Source organism: Nyctibius grandis, chromosome 10 (assembly GCF_013368605.1).
Source record: "Nyctibius grandis isolate bNycGra1 chromosome 10, bNycGra1.pri, whole genome shotgun sequence".
NCBI classification, from domain to species: domain Eukaryota; kingdom Metazoa; phylum Chordata; class Aves; order Nyctibiiformes; family Nyctibiidae; genus Nyctibius; species Nyctibius grandis.
In genome coordinates this window covers 21905639-21921470 of record NC_090667.1, presented here as the reverse complement: position 1 = coordinate 21921470, position 15832 = coordinate 21905639, and the positions used below count along the sequence as shown (strand labels likewise).

General features: G+C 45.9%; 1 protein-coding gene across 1 annotated transcript in view; it reads right to left on the bottom strand.

Moving 5' to 3' along the window:
• The window catches only part of FLNB (filamin B), a 73202-nt gene that overhangs the window by 19184 nt on the left and 38186 nt on the right, over positions 1-15832 (bottom strand). Inside the window, 16 exon segments of the mRNA XM_068409649.1 lie at positions 176-423; positions 2351-2540; positions 4255-4411; positions 4682-4805; positions 6322-6489; positions 7627-7787; positions 8174-8336; positions 8724-8897; positions 9127-9724; positions 10343-10605; positions 11336-11453; positions 13609-13778; positions 14033-14123; positions 14699-14859; positions 15118-15241; positions 15590-15733. Of these exon segments, the coding sequence (XP_068265750.1) occupies positions 176-423; positions 2351-2540; positions 4255-4411; positions 4682-4805; positions 6322-6489; positions 7627-7787; positions 8174-8336; positions 8724-8897; positions 9127-9724; positions 10343-10605; positions 11336-11453; positions 13609-13778; positions 14033-14123; positions 14699-14859; positions 15118-15241; positions 15590-15733 (3054 nt within the window).

Sequence of the window (15832 nt, the reverse complement as noted above, 5' to 3'; positions counted from 1 at the left end):
TAACTGTATTGCCTGCTCAAAATAAGCTCTGCAATTAACAAGCTAATTATCATTAGCTCCTGCTAGTCTAATAAATAACTAAACAGACATTTACACACAAAGTTAACCTATCACTAAATAAAATGTTGCAGCAGGAATCCAAGTGGAAGGTATTTGGGGAGCAGAGCTGGCTTACCATGACGGTGAAAGGACTGTTGGGAATGTCCACCCCACCAAAGCGGACATAAATCACATAGGTTCCCGGTTTGGCAGCGGTGTAGAAGATATCGTAAGTCCCATCCTCATTTTCAACAACATCTGCTTCAGCTTCTGTCCCATCTGGCGTCAGGACGGTGCACGTCACTTTTCCCTTCCCTGCTGATTTGGCATCTACCACAAAACCAACCTCCTCACCAGTCTTCACAGTGGGTGCAATTCCAGGACCTACAAGGCAATTTTCATTACAGAAAGCATTCAGAGGACAGTTTTCCCAGGCAGGCCGCCTGCAAGGCGCCTGGGAAGCATGGCACCAAAACGCCGGTCCCGAGGACCCACGGACATGGTTTTGGGAGCAGATGTACAACAAGGGATGATCATAGTGTTGGTCAGCACAGCAGCACGCAAGAGCTGGCCACCAGCTTTCCTTCTCTGCAACCAGAGAGGCTGGATGAGAACAGAGGGGGGAAAAAAGCTAAGTCTGAAGAAAGTAATGCCTTAACCCATACTCTTATCGTCATACTCCTTTATGCAGAGCCAAAGGCACCATTTTCTGCCCTGACCAGTGACTCGGCTGTCACTGCTTTAACATAAACTTCCCTGTGTATGCAGCTATAAAAAGGAACAGTAGCAGCCACAGCCATGTTTCCTCCTACATAACCCACAAATGATTTTCCACTGTTCTGCCACACATCCCCACAAAAAGAAAAATCATGAAACAATGCCCAAATTGTAGCAATCAGATCCAGCCTGAAGAACGCTGCGTTTAAATGAGAACTATTAAGTCTTACTTGCAGTACACATTTAATACTCCTGCTTTTGATCGGCACTTCTTACCAGGTAAACGGCTCGTTTTCAAGTGGCAACGAACCTGCCGTTTTACTGCCTTGACGGTATTCCAGCATCTACTCCTACAGCGATTGTATTTCAGCTACAGCGGAGAGTCAGAGGCACTTCTTGGAAAGGGGAAATTTAAGCTGGCATCTGAGAGCAATCTCCGCCACAGTTATTTTGAATAGTTAGCAACGTGAGTTACTTGGAAGAGTATCAGATTCAGCCATTAAGGCCTCTTTTAAACAAATCTGGAAGCAAAGGGGATATCTGCCGCTGTGTGTTCTCCACTGTGCCAGGAATATATTTCTGTTTAAGCAGGCTTGAAAGCAGACAGCTGCCGGATGGGCACCGGGTATGCTCTAACTGCACGATGCAGGTCAGCACAATGCCCAGACACCCTCACAGGTCCACAACCACGGATTAAGTTTCCCTGTTCAATTTGGTCTCACTTAATTTATTTATATATTTTAAAATCAGGGGATTTAACATTCAGTGGCATTCTTGTAACTAGTTCCTGTCCCTTCTGCTCCCTGCCACAGCCCCCGGGGCTGGCTGAGAGGTGGCAGCATGCTGCAGTGGCCAGCCCAAAGCCGCGTGGTGACCACCCATCCTGAGAACAGGTAAGGGTCAAAGCTGTAAGTGTGGTCCTACAGCAACAAAACTGGAGTCCCTTCCCTACCCCAAGGCATCGATTTTTGAGGCAATGATTTTTTTTTTTTTTTTTTTTTTTTTTTTTTTTTTTTTTTTGAGTTGTAGGAACATCTTATCTTTAGGTTCTCTCCTTCTACCCACACCTTCCAAAAGTCTGTTCAGACCCTGGCCAACTTCACCAGACACAAAAGCAGCAGAAACCTCCACTAACAACACCCAGCCTGAACAGGCTTTGCTAATGCAGAAGCACATGGCCAGCTATTTACATCCTCAGAATTAATTCTGATCTTGCTTGGAATTAAAAGCTTATTGCAACACTCGCAGTGCAAGGAGCACGATGCAGTGAACGTCCACAGATGTGTTATTTTTAAGTCAACCTCATTGCAGTTCTCAGTAGGATTTATCTAGGCCAAAATAAGCACCAGACTTCAGTTGCATCTGGCAGTTTATAACAACCCAGCAGTTTGAAAGATTTTGCTAGAGATTGCAAGCGATTCCTGCTCACCCACAGGGTGGATGCTTCTTTATCTTTAGGAAAACCCCTCTTGTAAGAGCAGACAGATTACACAAGTCTAGCATCTTCTACACCCATTTCATCAACTGTACAATGCTCAGAAGGCAGCTTTACTCCAAGCACAAACAACAGCAACAGAGAGGAGCCAACACTCACCTGTGGCCAAACACTTGCTGGCATCCCCAGCTGGAGACGCCCGGATCCGATAGGGAGAGGACGGGATATCATCTCCACCGTACTTCACACCGATCATATAGCGGCCCGTTTTGTCAGGGACATACGTGACTGTGTAAGTGCCATCCTTGTTGTCATGAATGTCCACTCTCTTGGGCTTGCCCTCTTGGTCCTGAGGAACACAAAACAGAAGATTTAGGCACTATGAAGTCAGTTACTAATTCCCTTCGCAGGGCCGCACATCTGTTCACAACAATATTTAGATAGTCTGAAAAAGATACAGAACTGCAGCTTTTTGAGGGTTAAACATATTTCACTGAACGACTAGTACCAAGAATAGACTATTAGGGGCAAAAAGGTATCAGACCACTATAAAACAATCAATGCTATCATTAACTACCCTTTGTTTGATACAAGAATGTTTATAAGATGCAGCAAGCCATTTCAATGACCTTTATATTAATTGTAAAAAATTTTAGGCTTCATTGTCATATCACTGCTGGAAATGAAGAACACTTCCCAGGTCACTGAGGCACAGATCAGGAGCCAGACTGAGCAGCTCTGTCCTGAGAAAGCACTGAGTAGCTTTGATCACCTGCTCCCGAAAGGTTTGAGGTCAGGGGAAGCACTACTGGAGTCTGTTGTCAACCCTCCTGTGTGAGGCATCCAGCTCCTGACACACTGCAAGGTCTACAGTTAAAAGCAGGTCTATGCAGTCCCTTCAACTACCATTTCTACACTGAATACAAGAATTAGAGATGCATAAACAATACAGATCTGAGCTTCAGCATCAAGCTTTCATATCTATAACCAAGATCAGCACTGTGCACAATGTTTCCAACAGATCTACTCCCAACCTAAGCTTTCAGTGCAACTCATCAGCTGCAAAGTGTGAACCATTTTAGAGCGTCTTCCAGGCTTGCTTACAGGGAACCATGTGTTGACCCCATTCTGTATTTTATGACTTAACACTGCCTGGGGTACAGTATAAGCTGCAAAGTACTTGAGATTTTAGGTACAGCACAAAAGAGCTTACTTCTTTCAGGAAGGCTTGTGAAATGTTTGACATTCAACAGCTTAGAACAAGAAGCAAACAAGTGCTGTGAGGAGGATCACCTATGCACTCCCACCATGCAGGACTTGTGGAACTTGATCTTCAAAGCCACAGCCAGGCTGGGAGCTCTGATAAGCACTTTGGATCGTTTAAGAGCACACTTGCATGCCAGAATGAAGGCAACAGCTTTGCTGCACCTGAGCAGACAGCACAGGAGCAAGAATGCAGAAAGGCAAGTACAACCGGCCATGCCATGACCTAGGCATGCCAGAGCTGAGAAATGTGCTTTATGGCCCACTAACCAGAGACCTTTTTGCTGAGGCCACAGAGTCCAAGCACCAGAAATTTCAGGAAGAGCAATAACAAAGTCAAATGAAAACATTCCTGTAGTATCTCCTCAAGCAGCTTATGACTTTTGGCAACCTTGAGGGAGACTTGTTTGATAATTTATCATCATGTAATGCTCAGTGTGGATGTTATCTCATGGCCTTGCTGAACTACACTGCTAGAAGGCTGTCTCCACTTCAAATTCCAGCATTTTCATAATCTTACATGAAACTATTTATCTTATTTGGGGCATTTGCAGAGTATAAGGTTAACCAAGAGCCAAATATAGCATGGGTGATGACTTTAAGACAGAAGTCTCATAAAAGCAGCCTCAAGAGCTTCACAAATGCAGAGTACAAGACTTTCCTGGACAGAGCTTAAGGTCCAGACAGCAGCCCAGTCTCCAGGGCACTGGGTATGCCAGGGTACAGCTGTGAACACTTCCACTCACACGCCCACCTAAAACAATGTGTTTCCACTCCTGCTTGCTTTCGTAGTTACTTACAGTGATCTGTACGGCCAGAAGTCCCTGCCCGGCATCCTTAGCATCCACAGCGAACTCCACAGGCAGGCTGGCTGGTATGCCATAGGAACTGAGACCTGGCCCGCTCGCCGTCACTTTACTGGCATCATATGTAGGAAGCACCTTCACCTTGAAGGGACTTAAAGGGAAACCCGTTATTGCCCCCTCTTCTTAAGTCAACAGCTGATAGTTACTGCAGTACACGCTGAGGTGTGGATACACCTCCCCTGTGGCATCTCTGCTGTTGATGCAGCAGGCTCAAACCACCACTGAACACTGAAGTTGTGCAAGGATCTGCACTGGTTAAGTAGAAAGGACCACAGTTGGCCCTTAAACGGTGCTCGTGCTGGGAGAGCACGATCAGGTCATTAAATCTTCAGTTCATCTAAGTTCAACTTCATCACCTTACCTGCGAGGAATCTCTTCATCAGCATATTTGACAGAGATCATATAGGGTCCCTCCTGCGTGGGGGTGTACACTACTGTGTGGGTGCCATCTCCGTTGTCTACTACATTAACAGGCTCCAGAACTCCTAAAAAAGCAACAGACGATTTTCTCAGCTGCACTATTCAAACTTAATTCTTCTCCAGCCATTTGCTGCACAAAGCTCCAAGATGCACTGCTCATATATAGTTTGCAACAAGCTAAATTTCAAATGTTTGTTTGTTTGTTTTTTAACAAAGGCAATGGGAATGGATCAGTGATCAGTTTCCCTTATTTTGTATTCAAGAGCCATTGACTTGAGATAAGATTTGTTATCCACTACTCTCTGGGCTCCCATCTTCTCCCTGTAACAAAAGCTAACATGAAAATACAGGAGAAAAATCTGCCTTTCTGTACAGTCCAAGTCAAGTGCAGTTGCTCAGAATACACTGCAGATCTTTTGAGAAAGAAAATGAGTAATGTTTATAATTGCCTGAACTGTCATTTAGAAGATTACATACTGCTACTGGGATTCACTGCACAGAATTGAGCCCTAAAGCCAGCTGGTGCTTAGCATTCACCAGTTGAGTCTTTCACAATCAGGTATTTGGAAAGGCAGGCTCACTGCCTAGGCAGGAGAGCCCTGCGAGCTGCCAAAGTCCTAAGAAAGCAGGATCAATTATTTCAATTTGCACTAAGCTAAATCTACAGCAGATTACGTGACATATCAGTCCAGATCAACACACAAAGCAGTCTACAATTACAAGTTGGCTTTAAAACACAGGGAAGATTAGCAGTAAAGCAAATGCAAAAGAAACGTATGGTTGCCATGCAAAGCCTAAAAGCAACACTGTTGGTTCCCACTCCCTCCTCCAGATGATTCTTGCTGCTGCCAATTGGATTTCCGAGAGCCAAAATTGCCAGTAGTTAGTGAGAGTTCAAACCTGTCTCAGTGTCACCCTTTGGATCACCTTTAAAGAAATCCGAAATCGCTTTCAACGGGGAGCGCCATCCCTGGGAATCCGTCTCATCCGCTAAAATTAAAGAAGGGTTACCTGAGGGGCACCCGCACCAGCGTGACCTGTGCACTTGAGTGGGGAAGCAGCTCTTGCCTCCTAGCAAGGTGAGACTTGCAGCCATAAGGTACGTGCTGCCCAAGATACTGTGCCACCAAGGCACAGTTTCCTAGGTTAACGCAAACATCATTAATGCTATCGCTTGAGAGGCTTGCTGCTCTCTGGGGATCACTGAGGGGTTCCACCGTGTTTCAGAGACTCCTGCAACCCAGTGACACTGGTTTCCCAAGTCACCATTCACGTGTGAGACTTTGGATTTACTTTTTGATGTCTAAATCTAAGCCACAATTGTTCACCAGTGATGGTTACTCACGTCACTTCTCCCAGCTCAAAGACGCTGCCTACAGCAGCACTACCTAGGACACAGTTCTCCTCCTTTTACAGCACGACACATGGGTCGGCTGTCAAGGTGCACACACTGGATGAACAGGAACAGAGGGAAATGCTCATTCAAGTGGTATCACCACCTTTGCATTCAGGTCTAGGACCATGTTACCCACCCAAACACAGAGATGGGGGCACAGGTGGACGGAGCACTTTGGTTCTTACCTCTGGGTCCTGCCACCACCACCTCAAGGGGTGCTACTCCTGCCTTGCTGGTGTCTACAGTGAAGGACTGTGGGATTTTGGCTCGAACAGCTGTTCCCAGACCTGGTCCTACTATCTTCACCTTGCTGGGATCCACGACATCTTTCACAGGAACCTTGAAAGGACTTCCTGGAAGTTAATGCAGCAAGTGTTAAACACCACAGAGTTAACAGTTACAGGAAACCAAAGGTCTTTTTTCCCTACATTTCCTTAGGCTTTATTACTATATCCCTTAATCTCGAGCAGGAATGACAGCCCCACAGCCTCCACGCTATGTCTCTGCTTCTGCAAAAGACAGAAGTGTAATGATGGTGCTTCCATATTTTCACTGTCTACTCAACAATTCAGTTGTGATCCATCTGCTTCTCACACCTCAGAAAAAAAAATGCATGAAAGAAACCTGAAGTGCAAATGAAGCATCATGCAGGCACTTGTTTCCTTCATATTTTACCAAGTTCAGTACGTTGACAAATAAAATGGGACAAACAGGAAACAATTGTCTCACTCAAGGTCTAGGAAAGAATACCTAGATGTATGCTGTATGACAGCACATAAGAACTCTAACATTGCAGCAAATTGTGTCTGGCATTTAGAAACATTTAATTCTTGGTATCAAGCAAAATATCCTTCTTTTAATCACGAACTGCTGGATGCCAGATGTACCTGGAACATTCCTTAAACCTACTTCACTTCAGCTTAACATGCAGTGCAAATGCATACACAGGTAAACGTCTAGTTTAGGAAACAGTTACTATGCTTTCCACAGTGACCAAAACTTGCAGTGTTTAATATAATCCCCATGACAAGCTCACCCATTAGACCATCTTACTACAGAACAGTCTTGAAGGCATCCATATACCAAAGGGCTATTTCTTACCTAATGTATTATGCACCACTTGTGCACAATAACACTTATTTGTCTAGTGCTAGCATCCCTTTCCCTGTCCTACCCATCTGCACCCATTCTTTTGTTCCCCCTGTGGGTGCTACAGTCTCAACAAGGATCCTCCACATCCCCATAGAGGCTATTTCAGAAAGAAGAGCCTGTAGCCCTTCCTCAAAACTACCGCACCACAGCATAAAGCGCTCCACGCTTCCCTGCCGGGTGCGAGGAACAAATGCCGCCACCGTTTCTGCCTGAATTCCAAGGACAAGAAGAAAGTCAAAACCTCAACCTTCCCAAGCACGAGTGAGATGCAGCCAAGGCACTGAGTCCTTAGCTCAATGCCTTCCCTCACCTGAAAGCCACTGAGCAAGAGCTCTTACCAGGAATATGCTCTCCCCCGTACGTGATGTTAACATCATAGTCTCCGGGAACATAAGGAACATACTCGGCACTGCAGCTCCCATCCTTGTTATCTTTACAGCTAATTTTAGACTCTGAAGGTCCTTCAACAGTTATTCCAAGGCCACCAATTCCTGCCCCTCTGCAAGACAGAAACGCACATTGTTAGAATTACTTGCTTCTAACAGCAGCTTCGTAGCCTTTGTGTGTTCTGGCTGCATTTTTACCCTTATTAGAAGCGCAGTATCCTGACTTCTGATGTCCAGCCTTCAGCATGCTCTGGCATGCAAAGCCATTTAGCATAACCTCACTTGCATTCTCCTAAATTTCATCCTCAACCACTACCAAGCCCTAACCTCTGCAGAGCAGAGTGCTCGGTACATGATGAGGTAGCACACCCAGTAATCAGAAGGACACAGCTTGGCCTTTTTAGAAGTATTTGTACTGGGTTTAGCATCCTGTATCGCACAGCCCACTACACTCCTCCCTCCCTCAGATATTCCTTAAGGATCAAGTAGACCCAGGTACCTGGTGACAACCGAAAAGGCGTTTGGCTGATTTGTGAAAGCTTCTTTGAGCCCGGGTCCTTGTGCCTTCACACGTGATGGATGGCAGCCCTCTGTCACGCTCACTCTGAAGGGACTGTGTGGCACAGGCACGCCGTCGTACGTCACGCTGACTGTATGTGGACCTGTTAAGAGGAGGAAAACACGTCCTGAATTTCCTAAATATTCTCATCCCTTAACATTACTTCAAGATGCTACAGACTTAAATATCAATATATGGGCAAGAGCTTCCTCCTGCATTTCACAAGACTTCACTAGTGTTTCATAACAGAGATGCCATCTACACACTGTTCTTCTGAAGCCAAGTTACCATAGAAGTCAGTTCTTCAAGTTAAAATAGAGCTACCTCCTGCAGAATTAGCTCCTCTACTGGCAAAAACCTTGCTAAGATACCAACAAGTTACTGGCAGACCTCAGCAGTTTGCCAAATGAAAGTGTCAGGAGAGCCGCTTGCTCTTGGTTTTCCCCTCTCAAGTTAAAAAAAAAAAACACAAACCAAACCCAGAGGTTACCCTTTTCAAATGGCGTGTACTCTACTGAATATGTTCCATCAGCGTTGTCTTGGATGAGACAGTCTGTGGGGGAGCCGGACGGGCTCACGATCTGTGTCCTGATGTGGTCACCACCAGTCTTCGTTAGAGGTCGAGCATCGACAGTGAACTCAGTTGTAGCTTCTCTGAACACATCTGCAGGATATGTTTTGAAGAGTCACTTCAAGAACTGCACGTATTTCCAATGACAAAACATTTTGTGAACCAGCATGATAAACAACTCATTTTGGAACACAGCGCAACACCCCTGTCCAAGGGTCACCATGGGAACACGCAAGGCTATTGCAACTTCTAGTGCTCAGAATAATCTCTGCAGGATAAAGGACTGCAAGCCCGACAAACTGATAACAACAGTTTTTCTCACCTTTCCCTTCCACTCCTGGCCCAAACACTTTAACTCTGCTTGTATCCACAGCTGGCTCCACTTTGACTCGGGCTGGAAATTTAGGCACTTGCTCTCCTCCATATCTCATCTTGATCGTGTACATGCCAGCTGAGAGCGGCACATACGTTATGACATAGGTCCCATCTTTGTTATCATCGATCTGGACCTCAGCTTTGGAACCAGCATCCGACATCATGTCCACCCGCAGGTCCCCGGGACCTGCTTCCGTGCAGTCGACGTTCAGCAGCCCTGCTTCACCTACTTTACCACGTTCCAGACCCAGGCCCGTGGCAATGACTTTAGAGACATCAAACGGCATTTCTATGTCTGCCTTAAACGGCGAACCAGGAATGTGAACTTCTTCGAATAGGATGTTTACAAAATACTCTCCAGGCTTCGTAGGCAGGTAGGAGACGGAGCAAGTTCCATCGCCATTGTCAGAGCATTCAATTTTAGCTTCACATGGGCCTTCTACCGTCAAACCCAAACCTCCAGTTCCTGCCCCTTTGGTATCTATTGTGAATTGGGCTGGTTTTCCAACGAGGCCCCCTCGAAGACCTGGACCATGAGCTTTCACCTAGAAGAGAATATGCAGTTAAGCTAAACTCATTTTTTCATGTTATTGCCAGCATAGATTGCCTAGACAGACTTGTTTGTACGTGGGACTCTATTAACAAGCTCTTAAAAATACACAGAAAGCGTCTCCTTTGCCACTCCTCCTAGTTTACTGTTGAGTTGGTATCTCTCCTCCAAAGAGGTTTCTAGGCAAGGATATTCATACTCTCACTATAGCTGTTCTTCAATAGCCATGGGATATAAAAGGTAGAAATGTTAAAATATTTGATGGCAGTATACATGTTTTTCTTGAAATTATTTCCTTAGAAAGAAGCATCTCAATTAATACAGTCAAGATGCTCATGAGGCCAACTTCTATCAAATTAGGAGCAATAGTCGTATTTGCCCCACTATGCAGGATGCTTGCAGTATTCTTAATTAGTTCACTGTTTTTTCAAATAGAGTGTTACAGGAATTACTTTCATGAGTCATAGAGCCTGCAAAAGGAACAACTCAGCACTCTGAGCAAGGATGTTCCTGGGTCTGGTTTGGCCAAAACCGAGCCAAGTCTCATGAAAAATAACGAACAATTCAGTTTTCACGTATCAGTTGCTGTTACAGCCCTAAACCCTCCACTCACCTTGGAGGGGTCTGGAGGTAGCGTGGCCTCCACAGTATAGGGGCTCCCTGGGATTGGGTTGCCATCATAACTCACATCCACCACGTACAGTCCTTCTTCCCTTGGGATGTATTTTGCAGTGCTGCACTCCTTACCCAGAACTGGTTCCACCAGACAAGGCACAGCTTTCCTCATAGGACTGGCAATATTAACATCCAGTTTACCTTGCCCACCAGCTCCTTTGGTGTCAATTACAAATTCCTGATCCTTCCCTACTTCCACTCCTGAAAAAGACAAAACCCATATTACTACATTAAATATATTGAGTACTACCACGTTAAATACTCAACATCAGACAGTGCTCCAAGAAATCTCTCATGCACATACCAGCGAGGGAGCAAGGACTGGCAGAGCCCTGCTCAGTCTGCACCCCTCTGCATGCAAGAAAACCCTGCCAACAGAAAACCAAACAAGTGCTTTGGTTAATTGGAGCTACAAAGCTACAGTGCTAAACAAGCCTGTACGACATGGCCTGACAGTATCAGAGGCTCATTGCAGGAATGCAACAATATTTCACAGCCTTAAGTTCTTCCGCTTTTAGAAAACAAAGAGACTGTATGAATGACATTCTGCACTGTAGCAGTTACATATATTTGAACAAACAGCCATGTAGCCCCAAGGAAACCAGATTTCATCAGCAGGTGCTCAGCCTGGTGAAGTCCAGCTCTGTTCACCACAGGGGACTAAGCCCCAACACATGCTTTATACACATTGCTATATAATCTTTGCCAAAAAAAAAAAAAAAAAATCTAAATTGAAATTCAGTCCTCAAGAGGACCAGCTAAGTCAGACTGGTCAAGTTATACAGTTGAAGCTGGCTGATCCCCAACTGCAGCAAGTTACAAAGACGATTGTTTTGCCCACTTCTGTTCCAGCAGGACACATTGGCTATCGTCCAGATTCAGGAGACACTTCAGAGGCAGGCTATGGGGCTTCCAGCCCAGAGGTACTTACTGTTTTCAAGTCCATTGACTTTAACTTTGCTTAGGTCTAGCGGTGCAGCAACGCCCACTGTGAAAGGGCTTTTAGGGATAGGATCACCACCGTAGGTTACCAAAACCTTCATTGGACCCTAGTTGGAGAATTTACAAGTTAGCTCACTTCCTCACTTCATACAGACGCACTAACATCCGAGCAGTACATAACCACTTCACCTAATCCATTTTAGCTGACCACAGCCAAACTTACTGGTTTATGGACTGTCAAGCTCTCATCCCACCGCAGCCCTTCAAAGTATTAGATGTTTTTTATTTAATGCAGGAAGAGAGAAAAGACAGTTCTTTCCAACACTTAATTAGACTATACTAAAGCTGCCTGGCAAAACCTCTGTCTCAGGCTGGCTCCCACCCTCTCGGCACTCAGACCCGACAGCTGAATGAATGTCCCAGTGCTCCAGCCCAGGTATCCCCTTCCACCACATGGAGAGGCCAGGCCAAAGCCAAGCCTGCAAAGAGGCCGTACTATTACAGCATCTGAAATACCAGGGTTTTAAGCTCTACAAGTCAGAAAGATTAATGCTCTTGTGTATTTTGGCTGGAATACTGCACAGCCATGGCAAGCTCCAGCCCACGATGTGTGCTCCTTTCATTCTCTCCTACCGCAGTCCATATTTTAGCTATATTCACTGTTTGCTTACTTTTCGTTCTTGGCCGATTCAGCTCCCAAGTGAAATAATCATGGATGTTTCGTGCAAGCTAGTGAATGGCTTCCATGATTTTTCTTGGTTGTTTTTAGAAAACACACGCACGGGTAGCTGTAGCAACACCGTGTAGATAGATAAGGCTGAGTAAACAGCATTAAACCAAGGCTCCTCTGCTGCTGACGCAGCCCCTCAGGAATTTAAACTACCTAGTCTGTCCTCCTCCCACTCTGAAGAGTCCAGAGTCTCATTCGTAAGCCACTGCTTAGGAACCAGAGAAAGACAGGGTCCAGCAATGACCTACATGCTCACAGTCTGGAGGGACAACAAGGCTACTCTAATCACTGTGCAGTCTGTTTTCATCTCCTCTTTTTAACCATTGCTTTCCTGCCACTGCTATCGGCGAGCATCTCCTGTCAGTCCACAGCTCCTCCATGACCCAAGGTACCCCCTCCAGATGGGAGACCCAAGTGGGAAATCTGGTTTGGACATCCTGGCTTGTTTCACCACTGCTTTTCACGTGACACATGGCAATCTGGTACTGCTCACACACACGCACAGAGTTCAGACGACTGCTCCCTTCTGCATACCAACCCTGACTGAACAAGCAAAAGCTTCTCCAAAAAAGCACGCCAGCCACATCCTGAGATCACGCAACTGCTTTATCCAGAAGCAAACGCTAGCTCTATGGTGCTTCCAAGACGGCTAATCCAGCATTATCAGATCAATAATGCTGCAGTCCTCCGTATCAGTCCAGTTTTACACAGCTATGTTCAAGGAAGCCGGAGCAGATGACCAAGTAGCTGATGTGTTTGTTCAGCAGAACAGGAGCAGCAAAACACTTACATCTCAGCCCTACAGCACCTACGTCTTCAGAAATACATGAGATTGGTGCTTTCTGGTGTTTAATGGCCCTTTACAAACATGCAAGCACAGTATGAGGAAAAATACTTCTAGTTATTAGCAGCTTCCACTTTCAGCTCTTTAATGGTGTTGCTAGGAAGCCTCTGTCTGTGAACCAAAACGAGTTAGACTGAATTTTTTTCCAACCAAGGGCAAACCTCAAATATAGACAAATACTTTGATGCATTTAATGTGCAGCCCAGCTCCCCTCCTCAGCACCAACTCGTTCACTTTCCTACTGGGGAGCTGCTGCACCATCACCCAAACACTGTGCTTTCTGTCCCTGCTCTGGTTTGCACTGCGGCTCCTTTGACAACAGCAGCTTGCTGAGAGGCGGCACACCACAGCCCTGACTTTGCAGGACCGCGGCAGCCCAGCTCTGTTTCAGACCCCAGGAAGGTTCGCCACCTTCCCTCTTTGACTGATAAGGTGTGGAATGACAACACAAGCTCTGCACTACTGCTTCAATATCTCACTTGATCCCAGAAAAGAAAATTACACCAGAAAACTGAATTACTGCTTTCCAATCCCAATCATCCTGCCGGCTTTAGAGATCCCAGGGAACAGGACACCCTGGCAAGTTTTATCTGCTTGTTCCTCTGGGCATGGGTACCAGGGCAGGAGGTCACAGCACTACAGCAACATGAGCCGCTCACTCTTGTATTCCTACAGGAGTCGGACCTACCTGCTGTACTGGGGTGTACCTAACAGTGTGGGAATAGTCATAGTTGTCAATGATATCCAGATCTGCCACTGCCTCTCCCGGCACCGGGCTGCTGAACTGCACATCCAGCGGCGCTTTTCCAGCTCCCTTGGTGAACACAGTGAAGTGTGTTGGCTTGCCATTTTCCACGCCTGAAAAAAACGTTAATTCTAATTTATGCAGAGCTCGCACACAGAAACTCTCCCCAAGAAGTATTTTGTACCTACAAAGCCCAGTCAAGCAAAATGCCAAGGGAACGGAGTCGTTTCCAATTCCCTGGCATCCCATCCCATTATATCCAGGACTGCATCGCTGCATCCCAGCAATGCTCAAGCCAGGCAGTGGCTACCCCACAACAGCCCCTCGTGGTCCAGCACTGGCCACACCATCTCAACCCAGCTCTCACCAGTTTTGTTCAGCCCAGGTCCTTCAGCTTTCACTTTGCTGGCATCATGCGAGGGGTCCACTTTAACTCTGAATGGGCTGGCAGGAATTTCCTGCAACAGAAACACAGCTCTGAACATAACCAGGTCACTCTTCACTAGCCAAAACTAGACAGATAATCATTTTAAGATACTTCTCCTTTAGCTCCAGGACCATCTCGAGTAAAATTTCACCTCACTTAAACACTCTGCTGTGTCTTACTGAGTAGTATCATTAAAAGTCTAGGGCAAAGTTAACAGCTGGACAGTTTGCAGGGGCCTCTCTCCCCCTTTTTTTTTTTTTCTTTTTTTTTTAGGAAAACATTTTTATTCCCATGTTCCTTGGAGTCACTTAGGTTTTCCACCCTTTAGAAAGCAGCTTTGCCCCATCACTGAGACCACACTCACTATGCCAGCCCAACACATCACACGCTTGAACTTCAGTGTCTCCAAACCCCCCTCATTTGTGCACCTTTAAGTACTAAAACAGTGCTTTTAGAAACAGTGACCAGACAAAGTGCATGTGAGCTGAAACGGAAGAAGCCAGCTGTAAACTGCCACAGCCAGCTGTGAACTAGCACATGCTCAGTGATCAAAGAGCAGATAAACAGACTCTAGAAACATCAGGCTGTAAGACAAAGATTACACACCTCTCCTGCAAAAAGCACTTTAATAGTGTAGCGCCCAGCAGCAGGTGGTGCGTATTTCACTGTGAATGTATCATTAGCATTGTGGATTATGTCAAAATCTATGTCTTCTTCCTCATCGCTGACCACACGAGCATCACACTTGATTCCAACACTGACATCACCTAGGAAAAGCAAACGGAGGTTTCGTTACTCGACGGTACGGACATTGCTAGCCAAACAGTCAGCTCATTCCCATTTCCAGCAGCTGTTCAAGTCACCACGTTAAGGGATCTAACAGATCACACCACAATTCATTGCAATGTTCCGCTTCCCAAGGTTTCTCCACGAAACAAGGAAAAGCAGTATGAAGCAGTATATAATCCCCCACCTTGCATGACCTGGGGTTCTGACACCACAGCAACAGCCCAGCCTGCCTTTACCTTCTCCTGCATCCGTGCAGTCAACAGTGAAGTGGGTCGGCTCGTTTGCTTTCAGGCCAGTTCTCTCCACACCAGGTCCAAACACTTTCACTTTCTGAGGATGACTCCCTTGACCTATAAGGACCTACACAGATTCACAAGGGTCAGAATCACACATCTGTGTCACACTCGAGCTCACAGTCAAGTCGGAGCATTGCTTGGACAGAGGCTACAGGAAAACAGTACGAAGGTTAAAAGTGAATTGCCCTGATCCCCTCAGGCTCCAGCTGGACTGACAGGAGACCTCTGACATGTGAGCTTGTAAGAACAGAAAGTTTTTTTCAAGTGGATAGATTCCTAAAAATAGGGAGCAGAAGGACACATCTCCTTGAAGTTCACAGAAGGGTTTTATCATCCTGGTTGTAATGACCTGTAGTTGTGAGCACGAACGTCCTGCTTGCCTAGAACTAGTGCTATCCATCTCTGTACTTACCCTAAATGGGCTATTGGGCACGTTGGCTCCTCCCCAGACAACAGAAATTGTATGTTTGATTGGTTTAACTGGCAGATAGGAACAGGCAAACACACCATCAGGCTTGCTCTTTATCTGGACATCGATAGGGTTTCCTTCTCCATCCTAAAAAGCAGCAATACAAGCAGAAGGTTCAGGTACTTTAAAAGTGTTTGTATAGTTTGAACAGCCCAAGACTGTTCCAAAATGTAGGGTTTTTTTCCA